This window comes from Elephas maximus, chromosome X (genome assembly GCF_024166365.1).
Source record: "Elephas maximus indicus isolate mEleMax1 chromosome X, mEleMax1 primary haplotype, whole genome shotgun sequence".
NCBI lineage: Eukaryota > Metazoa > Chordata > Mammalia > Proboscidea > Elephantidae > Elephas > Elephas maximus.
The window spans coordinates 51,039,445-51,059,428 of record NC_064846.1 but is presented as its reverse complement, the minus strand read 5'-3'; the positions used below and the strand labels follow the sequence as shown (position 1 = coordinate 51,059,428).

The window sequence follows — 19,984 nt, the reverse complement described above, 5'->3', positions numbered from 1 at the left end:
AAATTATTACGTTAAGAACATACGAAATTACTATAAGGTACCAGGACTGTTTTTCCTGTGCAGTTTGTGTGTATGTAAATAGTCCCGATACATTAGAGTCATGGTTTATGAAAGTAAAGAATGTCCCTTATCATTGACTAACAGAGATAGCTGGAGAAGGCCTAGCTAGGCAGCCACCTTTCTTATCAAATAGCTCTGATTGCCAGAAATAAAGTTTGGGTAAGATAAAAAGGTAGTTATCTCAGAGGATACCCAAAGAGGCTAAAAAAAGAACCAGGTAGTGGCACTGGTCAGAGGTACTAGATTAGGCATTGTCTAACCTGGTAATATCAACCTCTAGAAATCTGAAAGCCAGAGGTTGTACTTCTTGACAATTTCAACCCTCCAACCAAAAGATAACCCAATTCTTACCCCTTGCTCCATCTATAGGGACAGTTCATTGGAATGTGGCCAAGGGATAAAAAAAGGTAGTTCTGCCTCTGAATATCAGCAAACAGCTGCGGCACAAAGTCTCTCTTGTCCTGTTAAGGACCTTTCACTGAGTTACCTCAACAAGTATCTGTAGCCACTTACGATCACGGCTTAATCTGGGAACCAGGCCTTTTCCCTTTCTTATATTCTCCATCCAGACATGCACCAGAATAATAGAACCAAAGGGATTAAAGATATGAAATCTAGAAAGTGGTGATTATCTTCCTTATATTTCTCCCCTCATCACAAGTAAAACTAATTTTAAGGATTGTTTCTATCCATATTGACTAATTTTACAATGTTTTACACTACCATCCATTCAATAAATATTTACTGAGTGCTTCCTATGTGCCAGGCACTGTACTAAGCACTGGAGACACAACTGTTAATAAGAGAGGAAGTGTAAGGGGAGATTTCGTATATTACAGATCCTTCAACATCGATAAGACAGACACTGTATTCCACAGCGGAGTAGCCTGGCCTTGGCTTTTACTTTTTGAGCAAAGAGGCCTGAGATGCCTGGTTTCCCCTTCCTGAAGGCTGTGGTTTTGTGTTTACTCCCTAAGAAAGGGAGCCACTTTTTTAATTTTCTTTTTCAAAGTATTATACAATAATGCTATTATGTCATTCTAGAGCAGATGCTTTGGAGCTCTGTGTACCCTACAAATAAATCTAACCACAGAGAAAAGTAACTTCTAGGGTTGTAGTTCCTTCGAAAAAATGAAGAGAGCATTGAGTTTTGCTGTCTGTGGGCCTTGGTATTCCAGGAAACAGACTTATAGAAGTTGATAAGATTTAGGTATTCCTAGTTCTTTTGTGGAACAATTAGCTAGAAAAAATGGGTTTCATTACAAGGATTAAATACTATATGCCAGATATATTATAAAATAGTATGCAAACTTTAAACTAATTCTAGAAGTCATTCTGAGAATGGTCATGTGCTATCCCCTACCCTTACTTCAGATCTAATGTCGTATCTACAACTCAGGGCTCTTCTAAATCATCTCGGCTATGGCATCAAATACAGCCGTATGGTCGTTTGGAGTTAAATCTTCTCTAATACCACAAAGCTTCGATTAGGTGGTAAAAGGAAACTGGGGAGAACAGGGCAACTATATATTACTCCCTTAACTTTCTAGCAATCGCTGCCTCTTCTGTAATCTATCATCTCTTTTTCCCTTTGTAAGTATAAACTCTCATTGTGTTACTTTGTTTTGGGAGATCAAATGACATCAGTTGGCTATACAGAGTTGAGAAGATAAGTAACATTGTCAGGCCGGAACTAGAAAGGAAAAGGATAAGAATGATGAGGAGACGACTAGAAGCTGTTTTTTGTTTGTTTTGTTTTTTGCTATGTTCCGCTTAACTTTTCCCATGTGTTCTTATAGCCCCATGTCAAGTATTATATTTAAATGTAAATTTTCAGAATGGATGCTGATACCAATCAAATAACTACCTACTATAAAAGCTATTCCAATACTTAATAATAGAACTTTAGGAATGAATTTTATACAGTTCGGTACAGCTCAGTAATTTTCCAGAGATTTCTTGGCTTACACAAGTGGTTTCTTTTAGCTAATTAAGTCTTGTTCTATCATCTCGAGTAAGACACAACATTGTTTATACACCAAGGGGGCTTGGATACCAGCTCTTTGAGTGGAATCCCAGAATACAGCAGTATGTTCCCAAGTACCTTAAACTGTCAAGGATCTAAAATCTAGAAATGTAAATTTAAATTGGGACTTTGATCAATGAAAACACCTTAAAGCAAGATCCAGGGACACACAAAGGCAAAACTGTTACTTCCTAGATACACTGGTGTATGATACATAATATAAAAGAATCTAGGACTGCTAATCACACTTGTTATTCTCTGGCTTTTTAAAGAACACAGACCTACTAAGCATAGGTAGTAAATACGGACAATCTGTGGTTATTTTTAATCCTTGACCTTTGAAAGAGGTTTTCTACCTTGCTACAAAGGGAGATGAATATAGAGACTAGTTGGTTCACACACTATTCCCATAAGCTAAAGGAACTTTAAAGAATTTAATGATAGGCTTTTCCTTTTTAATTTTAATTTCATGGGAATTCTGTACTTGTGGGAGACACTGTGCTGCAGTTACATAACTATTTTATTAGCCTGAAAATAGGAATAGTATAAAGAGTTGAAAAATGTGGATAGGATTACAACATGCTAGAGATCATAAAGAATTTCTGTAGGCTTAATAATTTTGCACAATTACCTTTATGATTTTTTTAAAATAAAAGTAATGTGCCCCCCAAAACCTATATATATACATATACACACACACATACATACTTAATAATAATATTTATAGCTACCTCTAAATTTTAATTTAAAAAGAAATTCTAAGTAAAATCCTTAGAAGTTAGGATTTGACTAAACGATCTCTTCCAAATAAATGGTATCTTCTAGCTGATTCAATTTTAATATATGAATAACATCCATGTTATACGATATTAAATCATAATGAATTCTTTAAAATTAATTTTGGCATATGATGAACAATTGCTCAGTTTAAATTAGTGAGAAACATGTATGACATGGTAAGGAAAAATGCTACAGCAAACAAAGTTTCTGCCTGTTTCACTCTTTGAGAAAGGTACAGAATTTTGAATGGATGATACTCATCCTTTATATAGACTTTGATTCCCCAGAATAGATTCCTCCGTTTTATGGGCTCACAGAAACTGTACTCTCCCTTCATAGCACTTATCTCTGGGTGGAATAACCCTACTTAGGTGTGCTACTATTCAATTAGCTTCTGTCTTTCTCACTAAACTGTCAGGCCCTTGAGAGCAAGGGTCGTGTTTGTCTGGATCACCACTGTATCTCCAGTGTCTTAGCATGGTGCCTCACACATAGGTGCTCGGTAAATATTTGTTGAATCAATAAATGGATGAATCTGAAACAAAAATTGTTGCAATTATTTCGAAACCATGCTCTTCCTTGCTCCTGCCTTATAACTGACTTTCACAGATGTAGTTCCACAGACAAAATGGAAGGCAATCAGATCTGCTGGGCCTACTATTTGACATCCACGTCACCAGGATAAGGTGTGGTGGTAAGGAGTCATTAAGAAGATAGGAATTTTTAGAAAAGAAAAAAAAAACCTAGCATACAAAGAATTGGGCATATAAATATTTTGGTTCCATCCTATCTAAAGCTGTATTTTTAAAATATGTAATATAAACTTTAGGAGATAAAAGTGATGCTCTAAGTTAAAGGAAAGGGCCAACTCCAAACCTTCGCCAACATATTGACCACTCGAGATTCTTGTCTCACTTCTAGAAATTTTCCTCAAATATTCTTCTACTTACAAGGGTTTGAGACACAAGGGATACAGGCTCCTGAGTGGTAAAATGTAACCACTCACTTTGCCCAAATTTCATTTTTGTTTCTTTTATGGATCAAAAGGATTTCCTTACAAATAGGATTACAGATTTAGAATACCTTCAAAAAAAAAAAAAAAACTACAACCAATGAATTCGTTTTCCATATTTATGGTTCTGAGCCCTTTCCCTCCTCAATGCCTCTCCATTGTTACTTGTGCTTCACACACTCCAGTTCAGGAAATCACATGGAGAGTAATTAACCTCATCTGCTAAAAAGGAACAGAAAAAGAAGGAGTTGAGGGAACTCTGTATCTTTCACTTAGCGATATGGGAAGATAATAAAAGTACACATACATTCTCAACCGTATTTTTTTTTTAAACTCTTTCCTTAATTTTTGTTTTTGGTGAAAATATATACAATAAAATCTATACCCTTTCAACAGTTTTTACATGTACAGTTCAATGGCAAAGGTTACATGCTTCACATTGTGTTACTCTTATATTTCTACCCATATTGTTTCATCACCATTAACTTTGACTCTCTGTCTCTTAAAGTTCTCATCTGTGCTTTAGGGTTACTGCTGTCAATTTGATCTCACATAGATAATTCTTTAAAAGAGTGCAATGCTCAGGGCAAACATTCTTCATTAATTGAGCTAACTGTTTAGTTTAAAAATGACTTCAAAGTTTAAAAGCTGTTTCCAGGTAACAGATCCAGGGGTTCACCTGGTCTCAATGGATCTAGTAAGTCACGTTTCCATGAGAATCTGAAGTTCTGTTCCACAGTTTTCCTCCTTTTCATCAGGATTCATCAACTGAGTCCTTGATCAAAACACTTAGTAATGGTAGCCAAGTACCATCCATTTCTTCTGTCAACTATAAACCTTTTAAAGTAAATGGAGGGTGGCAATAGAAATCTCTCACCAGCTTCAGTGGTCACAAAAGAGAATTTCCTAACTTTTCAATTCTACTGCAAACCCTTCAAAGATTATGCATGTGAACGCCTTCTACTTATCTTTTATGGGGCTTGATTATACCCGGGCACGGTTCTAATCCAGAAATCATTCCAACTCCGATAGTTCTGATTTAAGAGTGAAACTAGGTTAATATAGAGATCAGTAAAAGCCTTCAGGTCTTTACCCTTACTCTTCTCTCTGCTTGAACTGTCATCCTTGTCCCCTGCTCCTTTACCTAGCTAAGTTCTATTCACCTTTAGACCTCAGCTTAAATATCACTTCATCCGAGTGGCTTGCCCTGACCTCCTGAACCAGATCAGGGTCGCTGCTGACTGATGCCATTGCATTCCGTACTTATTACTCATTATTATGCTTACTGCTTAATCATCTAAATTGCCAGATAGACCATAAGTTCTGTGAGAGCAAGAACAGTGTCTGTTTCATAACCAGTGCCCTGGGACATAACAGATACTCAATAAATATTTGTTGAATGAATAAAGGGAAAGTGAAATATTAAAGAAAATTATTAAGCCTTAACTAAATTTCATGAACTCAAGAGAAGGAAGACATTTTTACCTGAGCATTCGGTGTAGTTTATGAGGTGTCATTCCACATCCGTCATCAGTAAAGGTCAAACAAGATTTACCCTTGACCTCCTCAACATCTATGAAGACCGTCCTGGCGGATACATCTGGATCTACAGCATTATCTGCAAAAGGCAGAAATCTGTGATAGTAGATCTCTTCTTAAAATATTCTATCAAAATCTCTAGTTCAGTGCCTCCAAAACGTGGAAACCATCCTTTATTCCTCTCACATGTGTGCCCCAGAAGATGAGCAGGGAGCATTAACGGTAGTGCACTTACTGAGTTTCGAGAACAATACGTATGAGGGCAGACAGGGTTATGTCGATTTCTAGATTACATATAATGACTGATCTGCAACCTGCCTTCCTTAACTGCAGGGACTGTGGGAAAAGTAACTACCTTCTACATTTCAAGAGTTTTGCTCCTTTTTCTTCTTGTCTTTTAGCCACTTTACTGCTCATGCACACATACAGTAAAAGGTGGCTAAGGAGAAAAGTCAAACCTGCAATTTTGCTACAAATAGATGCACATTACACACGTTAACAGTTTATTTGGGATAATTTTATTTTCTACTTTCAGGACATCACCTCCTGTTAAAAAACGGGTTTATAGTCTAAAAAGAGGCACTGAAGAGTAGGAGGTTAAAATCAAAACATTTCAATGCCTCCCAGTGAAGGTAGCAAGCATGCTTAGAGAGGAGTGACTGTTTAGGTACTCTATAATAGTCTTAAAGGTGAGGCTGCCCATCCCTTCTATAAAATAGAAAAAAGAAAAAAAAACTTTTTTTTTTTCACGATTCCTCCTGAGTCAAGTCTTCACAATGGGTTAATTATTTAAGACTCCAAGGATATCAAACATAGCCATATTCTAACAAATCACCATGTCCAAAACCTCAAGTGGGAGGAGGGGAGTGCCACTGACTAGTAGCCAACCTTTTGCCACAGGGTCCAGTCTACAGAATTTTCAGTCACTGACATGTGTTGCTCAAAAGGCTCATTAGGGCTGACCAGCCCCAGTGGAAGGGCCATCTGTACAGTCTGTTGGATAGCACTCTTCTTTCTATAACTCTTTAATCAAGACAGTGATTTTCCCTTCCACCTCCTTCCCTTTCCCTGGTATCCTATACTGCTCTACTGATACCACGTGGCTAGGGTGAGAGAGCTGAGGAGGGTCCTGGCTGTAGACTTGTCCCACTATCACTCTTCTAATCATGACATATCTCCATTGGAAAACATCCCTTTCAGTCAAGAGTAGCACTAAAACCAAAAACCAAACCTGTTACCATTGAGTCAAATCCAACTCATAATGGCCCTATAAGACAGAGTAGAACTGCCCCATAGGGTTTTTCAAATCATCAATTTGTATAATACAATCAACAGTGACAACTACTTGAATGTGTGTAATTTCCATCAAATAAAACAAGACACAGATTAATTTCAAGGGCCACAAGGGTGTTACTAAAGTCCCTGATAAGACCATGATTGATAGGACTGAAACAGCAATACTGTAACCTGAAAAAGTCTTAACAGCCATGAGGCATCACCAATAGGCCCAGAAGGTGGGCAAGGGTCAATTTTTTAGGACCAACTGGGACCAAAGCCTCGTGCAATGTGGCCTCTTTACTGCAAGGCAAACGGACCAACTTTTGGTGGTGACTTTATCAGAAATATAGTTTTTTTAAGAGGTAGCAGTTCTATTTTGTTCTATAAGGTCGCTGAGTCGGAATTGACTCAACCGCAACGGCTTTTTTTTTTTTTTTAAGACATAGCTTTTTAAGAGGTAGCAGTTTTTTTCTTCAACTGCCAGAGGGATTTAGCACTGTGAGGCAGCCTACTATGCCGCCGATTGAAGAAACTTTACTTGGCAAACAGGCTCTAAATTGTGCTGGGACTTATCAGTCACTCCTGCTGGCAGGCAGCCAAGCCTATTGAGACTGATACCTTTAACATGTCAACTGCAGGGCATCATTTCTACATTGAAAACTTCAGACACAGAGCAATTTTTTTCTAATGCTTTATAAACATTCTCAATTCACACATATATAACATGTATCAATTCCAATTACACATTTTTACAACAGAGCATTCAATGACTCAGCTCGCAAGCCTCTCACTCACAAAATCACTATCTTTTTTTGCCTCTTTACTGCAAGTTTTGCCCAAACTTTACTAAGTGCTTTTTTTTTTTTTTTTCCTACAGGAAAACAGACCAAAGAGTTTTAACACAGGTACTTCAGGAGTTAGTTGCCAGGAGTAGCTACAGATATTTTATCTCCTTGGCTGGAAGCTCAGGGAGTACAGAGAGGAGGGGCTGTGCAAGAGGCCAGGATCAGCTGGAGCAGCAGGGAGGGAGACATGGGGAGCGGGGGCATCACTGGTAAACACTACTTGCCCTTCCTTTCTGTTTTAAGTGGCCTCCCACTTGGCCCCAACAAATGAACTTATAATAATGAGGTACCAATCTGGGGGCTGGTTTCAATTCTCTCTCTTGCTGCTTAACCCTCCAAACGTTTATCAACATGTAGCATATGCTATCTGGATCCTGGAAAATCTATCTTATCCCCTAACTCAACCCTCACAGCCAGTGGGCGGATCCTTACTCCTTCCCCATGCCCACCACTTAGGTGAGAGCTGCAAGACCAGATCCTGGGGCATCTTTATCCCCTAACCTGGCCTGTACAACCTTATGTGCTACCAGATTCCAGGAAGTCTTATCTCTCCCACCTTAGCCCACGCAATCCCTTAGTGGGAGGACCCTATTCCCACCTCCCCCTTGCCCACCACTTAAGACAAAAACGATGAGGTACCAGATTTGGGGGAAATACCAGATTTTGGGGGAATCTATCTTATTCACTATAGGGTCACTATGAGTCAGAACTGACTCGACGGCAATGGGTTTGGGTTTTGTTTTATCTTATTCACTAACTTGGCCCACCTGACCCCTTGTCTCCTAAAAAGGCATTGTAACTGAAGCCTCCTACCTCATCAGAACCTGGGAAGCAATGAGAATTGTCTCAAGACAGTCTCCCAGGGGAAACAGCAAGACACATGGGAGATGGCTTTGAGGTAGCACTTCACAAGCCTCCCATTCTTTCCTGTTCCAAGAGGATCACAGCCTCCCATCCTTTCCTGTTCTGGAATGATGGCCTATGTGGACACTTGAAAGTTCACCAGGCCTGAGTCATTTCCCTACAGATGTCCTGCAAGTTATCTAAAAGTATTCTTGTCTAAAAGTAAGCTCATTACCTGTCCCAAGCCCATTTTTCCTGTTACACATACACAGAATCCACATCCAAATAACCTGCAAGGTTGAAATTCAAAGTCATTTGTTCTCTGTCTCTCTTCCTTGCCCTATACATCCTTAGACTCTTGCATCTTGCTTTTTCCATTCCCACTGTCACTCTTTTAGTTTACAGAGTTTACTCCCTCTCATCTGGATGACTGTGATAAACTGCTAACTAGTCTTTCAAAGTTGTCTTTCTCTCTTCTTCAGTCCATTTATACACTGCTGCAAGATTCACTTTTCTGAAGCCCACTTCTGATCATGACATTCCCCTGCTCAGAAAACTTCACATTAAAAGTTTAAATACCTGAGTCTCCCAGTCACATCCTGGTCCCAATCCACCTTGCCAACCTTCTTCCCTACTTGGTACTTAAGAGTAAAAACACCTGTGTTTGAGTGCTGGCTCTGCCACTGACTAGATATATAACCTTGGACAAGTCAATTGAATTCTGAGCCTCCGTTTCCTTACGTGCAGAATGAGAATAATAATACTACCATTTACCTCAAAGGGTAAAAGTTAAAAATAGGTATTTGTGAGAGTTCTTTTTAAACTAAGGACCTATAGTTCTTACTATTTGTGAACTCCATGCTCTAATTAAGTTGAACTACTCAGTATTTTTCATGTCTTTGTTCACACAGTTGTTTCTTTTGCCTAGGATGCCCTCCCACTCACACACTCATATCTACATGTCCCAATTCTTCAAATCTCAGCTCAAATGTCACCTCCTCTATAAAGCTTCCCTAACCCTCCACTTTCCAATAAGCTGGAAGTCATCTCTCCTTCCTCTGAACCTCCAAAGCGCTTCATGTGTGTATCTTTGCTGATGTATCACTTCCATTTTGTTGTTATACAAAGCATAGGCCTTCTGTACATGTTCATGTCCCCTGCTAAAAGAGTGAACCTGTGTTGTATTCATTTTTGCACACACCACCGTGCCTTTGCACATAGTGGGTACTCAATAAATATTTACTGCATGATTCACTAGAAAGTTAATGCATACATGGAGGAGAAAACAATTGAAGGAAAACCTAAACTGAAAGTTTTGGATTACCAGTTAACACTTTGCTCTCTGTTTTCCCTGTTACCCTGTTAGAAACATTATCACAAATAATTGTGATTTGGTTTTAAAATCCGTGTGTTCGTATGCGTGTATGTATATAATACACATATACACTCACATCTTTATTGAACTTCTTAAGCTATGCTTTTAGGTTTTTTAAGTTAATGCTTAAGACATAAATAATTTATATTTAAAAATACAAATTGAAAACTCTTTAAATCACTATAAAGTTCAGTATGCCCATTACAGCATAGGTACATATGGTTTTGCACACGCAGCTCTGAGGGAACAATACATTTCTGTCTCTCATCTCCCACTATGTAACTTACTTTTTCCTCTTTTTTTTTTTGCCCTGTCCTGCATATAACGGACTTGTAAATGACACGCAGAAAGATCTCATTCCACCGCACAGTTTCACTCAAAGCAGTGCAAAACTTTATAAGATACAGTCCTTGTTCTCTAAGATTCAAAATGTGTTAATGCCACCTTATTTCTTGCACCTTCTAACTAACGGTCATGCATATCATAAAGTAAGTATCTTGTGTTAGAGTCAAGCTTTAATCATCCAAGTTCTCTATCACTCTTCCAAATGACTCTCCTGACCATCTCCTTCTGCTGCCCACCAACTTCTAGTCCAAGACAACTCTCACAGCATGGCCACAGCGATTGTTTAAGTAGGAACTGGGGCTCGCGAGGGGAACTTTGAAACCATTTTCAAGATTTTGTTCTGTGCTACCTTGCCTTAAGGATCTCTCCCTTCTTTCCATTTTCGAAGCATTTAAAATGGGCTCTGTATGCAGCTGCTTTTGCCCAGGGCTGTTTTTCTTCTTTGCTTTCCACACAGCGTTTAGCACACTACTGCAAATGCTGGCGTACTTGGCTTCAAGGGATCAACTAAAAACGCTTTAAAAGCAAACACTGGTGGAGCGAGAGGTTAAGTCCTCAGTATTCATTCCAGCGGTGTGAGGGCGCTCGTGGACCACGGACGCAGCCCTGCGCAGTCACAGGGAGCCAAATGCACTCGTGTCATCTCTTAAGAGATGTCCCATCATTCCCAGACTTTCTCGTCCCCAAAGTTAAAGACCTACGTTTTCCAGACCTTTCCTCCCGGCCCTACTCCCTCCTCTGTCAGGCGTCTTTGCCAGCTCGGCGACCTCCGTTGTCCGCCAGTCCCTGTGGGGCCCTGCCGCCTCGGGGCCCGATATTTTACGCATTGCCTTTTGACTATAGACTAAGCTATCCTAACGTGCCCTGAATATCAGAAGCCAGAGAGAAAAACCACACAGGACGGCCAACTTTTCGGACACACCTTGTTTCCTTAGCTTTGTTCGCCGAACCTCGCCCATGGCAAGGTAGTGGACCCCGCCTCCGCCAGCGGAGCCGGGCGGGTCTCGATGCCCCCGCCCCGATCCCGACCCCGGCCCCGGCCCCCGCGCGGCTCCGCACTCTCCTCCCGCATCCGCAGCACCACGCTGGCACAGCTGCCTCGGGCTCTCCCGGCCGGGCCGCCCTCGCCACTCACCTAGCAGCTCCGCGATGGCACTGAAGGGTCGCGTGTGGCTGCTGGAGTTGCTCTGTAGGTAGCGGGGGCTCATCTGGAGGCGAGAGAAGGTCCCGTCCCGCGTGAGGCCTCGGCCCGCCGGACCCTCCCCACGCGCCTCCCGCAGCCCCGGGGCCCGCGCGCACGTCCGCCCCCTCGGCCCCCGACCTACCGTGCTCAGGCGGATCCCGAAGGCCTGCGGGCCGCCGCCCGGCCGGGCAAGCCCATAGCCCGGCACGCCAGGGCCTGCGGGGGCCCCTCGGTACAGGAGCATTTTTTTGGCCGCCACGGTACCCGTTTGCTGCTGCAGGACTCCTCGCCCCGCCGTCCCGGACGAGCCCTCTCTGACTCGCACTCGCAGCTGGCGGCGGCGGTCCTGGACGGGCCCTCCCTCACTCCCACTCGCAGCTGGCGGAGGCGGGGCGCGCTCCAACCACCTGTCCCGAGCGGGAGGGGTGAAGCCGGCGGAGCCCAGCGGGCGGCTCCGCCCTGTCAGCACCTCTCCCGACCCACCGAGTGCCTGGGCTGCGTCGGGGGCCGTACAGAAATATGGCGACCTCCTGACGGCCGCTCCTTGAACCCCGCCCCTAATTAATTCTTGGCGTTTGCCATAGGCCAGGACTCCGGGCGGGAAAGCAAGGGGGGGGAGGGAGGGAGGGGACCGCGAGGGGAGAGGCGGGAATGAGGCAAGAGTAGGAGGAGAGTGTAGGGATTTCTGGAACGTAGTCCCAGCTAGGCTGCATGACTAACGGGCAGGATAAGACAAGTCTTTCAAGTTCTGAACACTACAGTTTTTGCTATCTGGGAAGATAGCAGACTTGCGTGATGGGAAAGTATTCTGACTACGCTGGTTCAAATGCCTCCAGAAGCACCCAGAATTTTCTAGAAGGCAATTGGCAAATCATCTCTAAAGCCCTGCAACTGTGCAGAAAGGGTGATTATAAAATGAGAAATTGGAATTCACTTGAATATTCCAGAACAAGGAATTGGTTAAAGTACGGAGTATCCATAAATTGAAATACTGTGCAGTTCTTAAAAGCCGTGTTTGTAGATGAGTAGTTACTGATGTGGAAAAATATTGATGAGAGAATTATGAAAAAAAGAGGCAGTTGTTGTTTGTTGTCATCAAGTCAATTCTGACTCATGGGGACCCGTGTGTGCAGAGTAGAATTGCTCCACAGGGTTTTCAAGGTTATGACCTTTCGAAGCAGATCACCAGACCTGGTTCAGAGGCCTCTCTGGGTGTGCTGTAACCACCAACCTTTTGACAAGTAGTCCAGAGCTTAACCGTTTGTGCCATGACATATAAAGTGTGGTACCATTTTCATCGGTAAAACAAGCATATATACATACACATATACGTAAATAACTATGCATATATGAATATGTACGTACACAAGAGAAAGACTTAGAATGAGCTATTACCTAGATGATACCTCTGGGTCTGGGCTTATGGATTTTTCCCTATTTAAAATCTTATCTGTATTTTCTATGTTTTGCGCTATAACGTATGGATTTTTAGTTTTTTAAAAAAATCATAACATTCCCTTGTTTGAATGAAGTATAATTTATTTGACCATTTCACTATGGCTGTTTGGGTTTTTCCTGGCTGTTGTTTCGGTTTGGGTTTTTTTTTTTTTGGACAATATAAATAGTGCTGTCTCAGACATCCTCATATAGAGATTAATTTCTGGTGCTCTTACTTCTGTTCAACGAAATGGATTGACACAGTGGCCTCAAGCATAACGATTGTAAGGATGGTGCAGGACCAGGCAGTGTTTTGTTCTGTGGTACATAGGGTCACCATGAGTCGGAACCAACTCGACGGCACCTAACAACAACTTATTTCTGTAGAATATATTCAAAAAGTGACATTGCATATATGTGGTTTACTCTTAATAAATACTCCAGGATGGAGGCAATTTACCCTCCCAGCAACAGAGTCAGCCATTTTGCTACATTCATAGAACTGGATGGCTTGGATCTTTTTACTTTTTGCCAATCTTTTGGCATTTCCCTGACTACCAGCAAGGCTGAGTATTTTTTCAAAAGTGTATTGTACATTCGCATTTCCTCTTCAAAAAACACCTGTTTAAAGCCTTCGATCATAATTTTTTTTCCATTAAGTCCTTTGCATTTGTCTCTTTTTTAAAAAAAAATTTAATAATACACAAAAGGATGGAGAAAGTTTGAGAGCTTTCTCACTGAGATCAGGAACAAGACAGGGATGCCCACTCTCACCACTACTAGTCAACATCGTTCTGGAAGTCCTAGCCAGAACAATCAGGCTAGAAAAAAATAATAAAAGCTATGCAAATCGGGCAGGAGCAAGTAAAACTGTCCCTTTTGCCTATGACATGATTCTATACAAACAAAACACCATAGAATCTACAAGAAAGCTATTAAAGCTAATTAATGAATTCAGCAAAGTGGCAGGGTCCAAGGTCAACACACAGCAATCAGTCGAGTTTCTGTACATCAGCAATGAGCAAATGGAAAAGGAAATTAAGGAAACATCATTTACAATAGCATCTAAAAGAATAAAGTACTTAGGACTAAATTTAACAAGAAGGTGAAAGACTTGCACACAGAAAACTACAAAACATTAAAAGAAATTAAAGAAGACCTAAATAAATGGAAGGATAATCCATGTTTGTGGATTGGAAGGCTTAATATAGTTAAGATATCAATACTACCCAAAGCAATCTATAAATTCGATGCAATCCCCATCAAAATTCTTTGCCTAAATGGAAAGCCAATCCCCAGATTTATGTGGAATTAAAAAAAAAAAAACAAAACTCATTGCCATAGAGTCCATTCTGACTCATAGCGACCTTACAGGACAGAGTAGGTGACTGAACTACTGGCCTTTCAGTGAGCACCTGAGCAGTTCACCACTGTGCCACCAGGCCTCTGAAATAGCTAAACCAATCTCGAAGAAGAATAAGGTAGGAGGATTCACACTTCCTGACTTTAAAACATACTATAAAGCTGCAGTGATTAAAACAACCTGGTTGTTGTTTTTGTTGTTGTTAGGTACCATTGAGTCGGTTCCGACTCATAGCAACCCTATGTACAACACAACTAAACACTGCCTGGTCCTGCGCCGTCCCCATAGTCATTGCTATGCTTGAGTCCGTTGTTGCAGCCACTGCATCAATCCATCTCATTGAAGGTCTTCCTCTTTTCGTGCTGACCCTCAACTTTACCAAGCATGATGTCCTTCTCCAGGGACTGGCTGCACTTCTTCCAAGGCAGATTTCTTTGTTCTTCTGACAGTCCATGGTATATTCAATATTCTTTGCCAATACCATAATTCAAAGACGTCAATTCTTTTCCAGTCTTCCTTATTCATTGTCCAGCTTTCACATGTAGATGAGGTGATTGAAAATAGCTTGGGTCAGGCTCACCTTAGTCTACAAAGTGACATCTTCACTTTTTAACACTTGGAAGAGGTCTTTTGCAGCAGATTTGCCCAAAGCAATACGTTGTTTGATTTCTTGACTGCTGCTCCTATGGGCATTGATTGTGGATCCAAGTAAAATGAAATTCTTGACAACTTCAATCTTTTCTCCGTTTATGACAATGTGGTTTATTGGTCCAGTTGTGAGGATTTTTGTTTTCTTTATGTTGAGGTGCAATCCATGCTGAAGGCTGTAGTCTTTGATCTTCATCAGTAAATGCTTCAAGTCCTCTTAACTTTCATCAAACAAGATTGTGTCATCTGCATATCGTGGGTTGTTAATGAGTCTTCCTCCAATTCAGCGTCTCAGATCATTTGCTTAACAAACAGATTGAATAAATATGGTGAAAGGATACAAGCCCGATGCACGCCTTTCCTGACTTTAAACTATGCAATATCCCCTTGTTCTGTTTGAATGACTTCCTCTTGGTCTATGTACAGGTTCCTCATGAGCACAATTAAGTATTCTGGAATTCTCATTCTTTGCAACGTTATCCATAATTATGATCCACACAGCCTAATACCTTGCATAGTCAATAAAACACAGGTAAACATCCTTCTGGTATTCTCTGCTTTCAGCCAGGATCCATCTGACATCAGCAATGATATCCCGTTCCACATCCTCTCCTAAATCCAGCTTGAGCTTCTGGCAGTTCCCTGTGGGTGTACTGTTGCGGCTGCTTTTGAATGATCTTCAGCAGAATTTTGCTTGCATGTGATATTAATGACATCATTTGATAATTTTTGCATTCGGCTGGATCACCTTTCTTGGGAATTGGCATAAATATGGATCCCTTCCAGTCAGTTGGCCAGGAAGCTATCTTCCAAGTATCTTGGCATAGATGAATGAGCACTTGCTGCACAGGACAGAGAATAATATAATTATTACTCAAATTAAAAAATTATCAAGACTTTACCATAACTGCTTTATATATCCTTTTTTTCCTTTTTCTTTTATTTCTGTCAGCATTTTAAAGTGAATCTCAAACATCATATCATTTTACCCTATGTACCCCAGTGTTCTTATCTAAAAACATGGACTTTTTCTAACATTTGTAACACCATTTACACACAAAACAAAGTTTATAATAATTACCTGGTATCTTCTAGTACACAGTCCGTATTCTGATTTCCCCAACTGTCTCCAAAATATCTTTTTACAGTTGGTCTGTTTAAATATAGGCCCACGCAAGAGGTACACATTCCACCTAAACATATTTTAATCTGAAACAATCTTCTCTCTCTGTTTTTCTTTATGTTATTGACAGAGTAGAACTGCGCCATAGAGTTTCCAAGGAACGCCTTGTGGATTCAAACTGCTGACCTTTTGGTTAGTAGCCATAGAGCTCAACAACTATGCTGCCAGGGTTTCTTAGAATGGCTCCATAGGGTTTCCAAGGAGTGGCTTGTGGATCCAAACTGCCAACCTTCTAGTTAGCACCCAAGCTCTTAACCAAGATTTATATTGAGGAAATTGCTCATGTGAGTGTAGAGACTGGAACATCCGAAGTCCGTGGATCAGTGTAGAGGCTCATCCTGATTCACGTAGCTGCAGGGGCTTGTGAACCCAAGATTGGCAGGTCAGAGAGCCGGGCACTTGTTCACAGGCTGTGAAGATCGACAAATCCCAAGATCAGCAGGTAAGACCACAAGGCTTCTCCTGATTCACATAGCTGCAGGGGCTGGCAAACCCAAGATGGGCAGGTCTGAGAGCAGGGCTCTTGCTCACAGGCTGTGAAGATCGACAAATCCCAAGATTTGCAGGTAAGCTGCTAGCTCAAGTCCGAAGAACCAAAGGTCAGATGAACAGGACCTAGCTGCAGGATCCAGAGCAGGCAAAAGCCAGAACATCTGCTCATATTCAGATGCAGGCCACATGCCCGAGGAAACTCCCTTTCAACTGATTGGCTACTCACAGCATATTTCCATCATGGGGGTGATCACATACAAACACTGAGAATCATGGCCCAGCCAAGTTGACACACAATCTTAACCATCACAGTGGTGTCGTATGTTTCCTATTGCATCACATCAGGAGGGACATACTGTTTGACACTTAGTGATGCTCAGACTGACCAATAGGTTCAGGTGAGAGTAGCCTGAATCTTCTACAATAAAGTTCCCCGTTAACTTTTCTCTTTATAATTTTATCAATTGATGTTCATTGTCTGAAAAAAATTATTGTATCAGGACTGAAGAATGATGATAATCTAATCTCATCATTTTCTTCTAATATATTAACTGGATCCTTCTGTGTATAAAATCTTATCCTCATCAACTACGGCTATTAGTTGTTGTTGTTAGCTGCAGTCAAGTTGGTTCCCGACTCATGGAGACCCATACACAATGAAACTAAATGCTATCTGGTTCTGAGCTATCCACATGATCAGTTTGGGATCAAATCATTGTGATTCATACGGTTTTTATTGGTTGATTTTCTGAAGCAGATCACCAGGGCTTTCTTCCTAGTCCATATTAGTCTGCAAACTCCACTGAAACCTGTCCAGCATCATAGTGACACAGAAGGAGTGGTGGCCACGCATGAGGTGCATTGGTGGGGAATCAAACCGGGGTCTCCCACATGGATGACAAGAATTCTACCACTGAACCACTAATGCCCCTCAATCCAATTCCATCATTTCCTCTAATTTATTAACTGGATTCTTCGGTACAGAAAACCTTATACTCGTCAACCATGGCAATTTAGGTACTCTGAAATACAATTCCTATAGGAAGGGAAACCCTGGTGATGTAGTGATTAAGTGCTACGGCTGCTAACCAAGAGGTCTGCAGTTTGCATCTGCCAGGTGCTCCTTGGAAACTCTATGGGGCAGTTCTACTCTGTCCTATAGGGTCGCTATGAGTCGGAATCCACTCGACAGCAGTGGTTTATAGGAAGGGCAGAATAAATGCTCGATTCTTTACTTTTAATTGACAATTTTTAAAGAGCTGGTGACTGTGGTGGATACTGTGATAAGCCAGCCTATCTCCTATTTCAATTAAGGACTTGTTGGCTGAGGTCCTGGGAGAGTTGTCGGCAAGCTGCCTTCAACTGTTAGCCCCTTTCGGGATTGCCTAAGACACAAAGAGCTGCCCACCAAAGGTCAGACCCTTTCCTAGGGCAGCCCACAGACAGCGACTGACCACAGAAGGGGTATAAAGGTCTGACCACCTCAGCCGAACTTGGGACAATTCTTCAGGGTCATTCTACTTCCAAATCTCCCTGTGAGATTGGCCAAGTCTGTTCTTGGGCCTGCACTGCAGCTCAGTTTCCTCCTCTGCCCACGCCTGCTTCCTTCCACAGGTGTTAATCCCAAGAACACTTCTTAATAAGCATCCTGCTCACTAAACTCTGTCTTGGAGTCTGCTTCTGGGGAACTCAAACTGTGACACATAGAATTGGAAGTGATCCAAGAAAATAGCCCCTAAGATGGGATTTTGGAACTAGCTCACTTGCCTGCTTGTCAATGAGGACATCACTGGTGGCAGGTGGAGCACAGGTAGGTCTCTGTCACAAAGAGGTAGGCAGTCCTATTATTGCTAAGACTTTCTCCAGGTAGTGAATTTAAATGATACACTGGTAGAAGGAATGCGTTATCTTGTGGTATGTATCAAGTATTTGAGACATATGGGAGAAATAGTAGATATAACGCCAATGGAATTTGTTTATTACCAAATTCTATTGATGCTGTGGGCAACTAACTGCCCAGTTAAAGTTACCCAAAGAGCCTCTTTCTGGGGTTCAGTTTCCTCATTTAAAAAATGAGGTTATTGATGTCTTCTTCATGTGGTGGTTGTGAGAAGCAAGAGAGATGTAAAGGGCCTAGCACAAAGCCTAATTAAGCTCAATAAATGTTAGCTCTCTTCCCTCCTCTTCCTTTGTTGAAAATAGCTGAACTTAAGAGCAACATTCAATGATTAGTTTCAGAAATATTTTAGAATGAATAAATGTTGTATGTAATTTGGACCCTTTTCACTAATCCTTAACTCTTTTTTTTAACTCTAGAAAAATCAAGTCACTCAGAAGTTTTACCCTGGAGCCAAAGTCCTTAGTGGAAATAAGTCCCCAATATATGTTCAGGATGCTCCCTGGTCTGTGTCTCTCCCAGTGGCCAAAGCCTTTGTTTCATCCGTAAGAAGTTTTTATGTTTCCTTTGCCTAGCACTACCACCAGTACCTGGAAAATTGTTAGAAATGCAAATCTTGGCCCCTCCTGAAGACCTACTTCTCAGAAATAATGGAATTGGGGCCCTGCAATCTGTGATTTAACAAGTGCTCCCTGCCCCAGGTGATTCCAATGATGCTCAAAGCCACCAGTTCCCTACAGCATGGGCTCGTCTCGGGCATAGGCTGTGCTCTTCAGCAACTGTAGGAGCCCCAGGAGCAGGTTGCCAAAGTCTGTCCAAGGGCCAGGCCTCATTGAAGTAGAACCTCCTCCAGGTCACAAAGGTATAGTCCTTGCCTCAGGGACCAGAGATTCTAGCTCTTTAAACTTACTCAACACAACCCCTGAAGCAGTGGTTCTCAAAGCACAGACCACAGTATCAGTTTCATCTGGGAATGTGTTAGAAAATGCAAACTCTCCGGCCCCACCCCAGGCCTACTGCAAGGGATTCTGATACAGACTCAAGCTTGAGAGCCAGAGGCCTAGACCTGTGCAAACTAGTTTAATGACACTGCATGACCTTAAATTGCTTTTTCAGCCTTCCCCTTCTCTGGCTACTTGTTCCTTATTTACAGAAGATAAAAACAAAAACAAAATATCCAAAAAAACACATGAAAGATGCTCTAACACCACTAGACATTAAAAAAAATTTTTTTTTAGACATTAGGGAGATTCAAATCAAAACTACAATGACTGCTGATTATTGTTGTTGTTGTTAGGTGTCATCAAGTGGGTTCTGACCCATAGTGACCCATATACAACAGACAGAAACACTGCCCAGTCCTGTGCCATCCTCACAATCATTGTTAGGGTTGAGCCCATTGTTGTAACCACTGTGTCAATCCATCTTGTTGAGGCTCTTCCTCTTTTTCACTGACCCTCTACCAAGCATGATGTCCTTCTCCAGGAACTGGCCCCTCCTGATAACATGTCCAAAGTCTGTGAGACGAAGTCTCACCATCCTTACTTCTAAGGAGCATTCTGGCTGTGCTTCTTCTAAGACAGATTTGTTTGTTCTTCTGGCAATCCATGGTATACTCAATATGCTTCACCAGCACCATAATTCAAAGGCATCAATTCTTCTGTCTTCCTCACTCATC

The 19,984-nt window shown here is 41.6% G+C and overlaps 1 protein-coding gene across 3 annotated transcripts in view; it reads right to left on the bottom strand.

Annotated features, from left to right (window-relative positions):
• MORC4 (MORC family CW-type zinc finger 4) overlaps positions 1-11,823 on the bottom strand; it is a 59,287-nt gene extending 47,464 nt beyond the window's left edge. For all 3 annotated transcript variants that reach the window (XM_049873153.1, XM_049873151.1, XM_049873152.1), the window contains exons 1-3: positions 11,429-11,823; positions 11,239-11,311; positions 5,364-5,496 (exon numbers count right to left, since the gene is read on the bottom strand). In XM_049873153.1, coding sequence (XP_049729110.1) covers positions 5,364-5,496; positions 11,239-11,311; positions 11,429-11,530 — 308 coding nt within the window. In that variant the 5' untranslated portion in view covers positions 11,531-11,823. The remainder of the gene's footprint in view (positions 1-5,363; positions 5,497-11,238; positions 11,312-11,428) is intronic.
• Between the last annotated feature and the right edge of the window lie 8,161 nt (positions 11,824-19,984).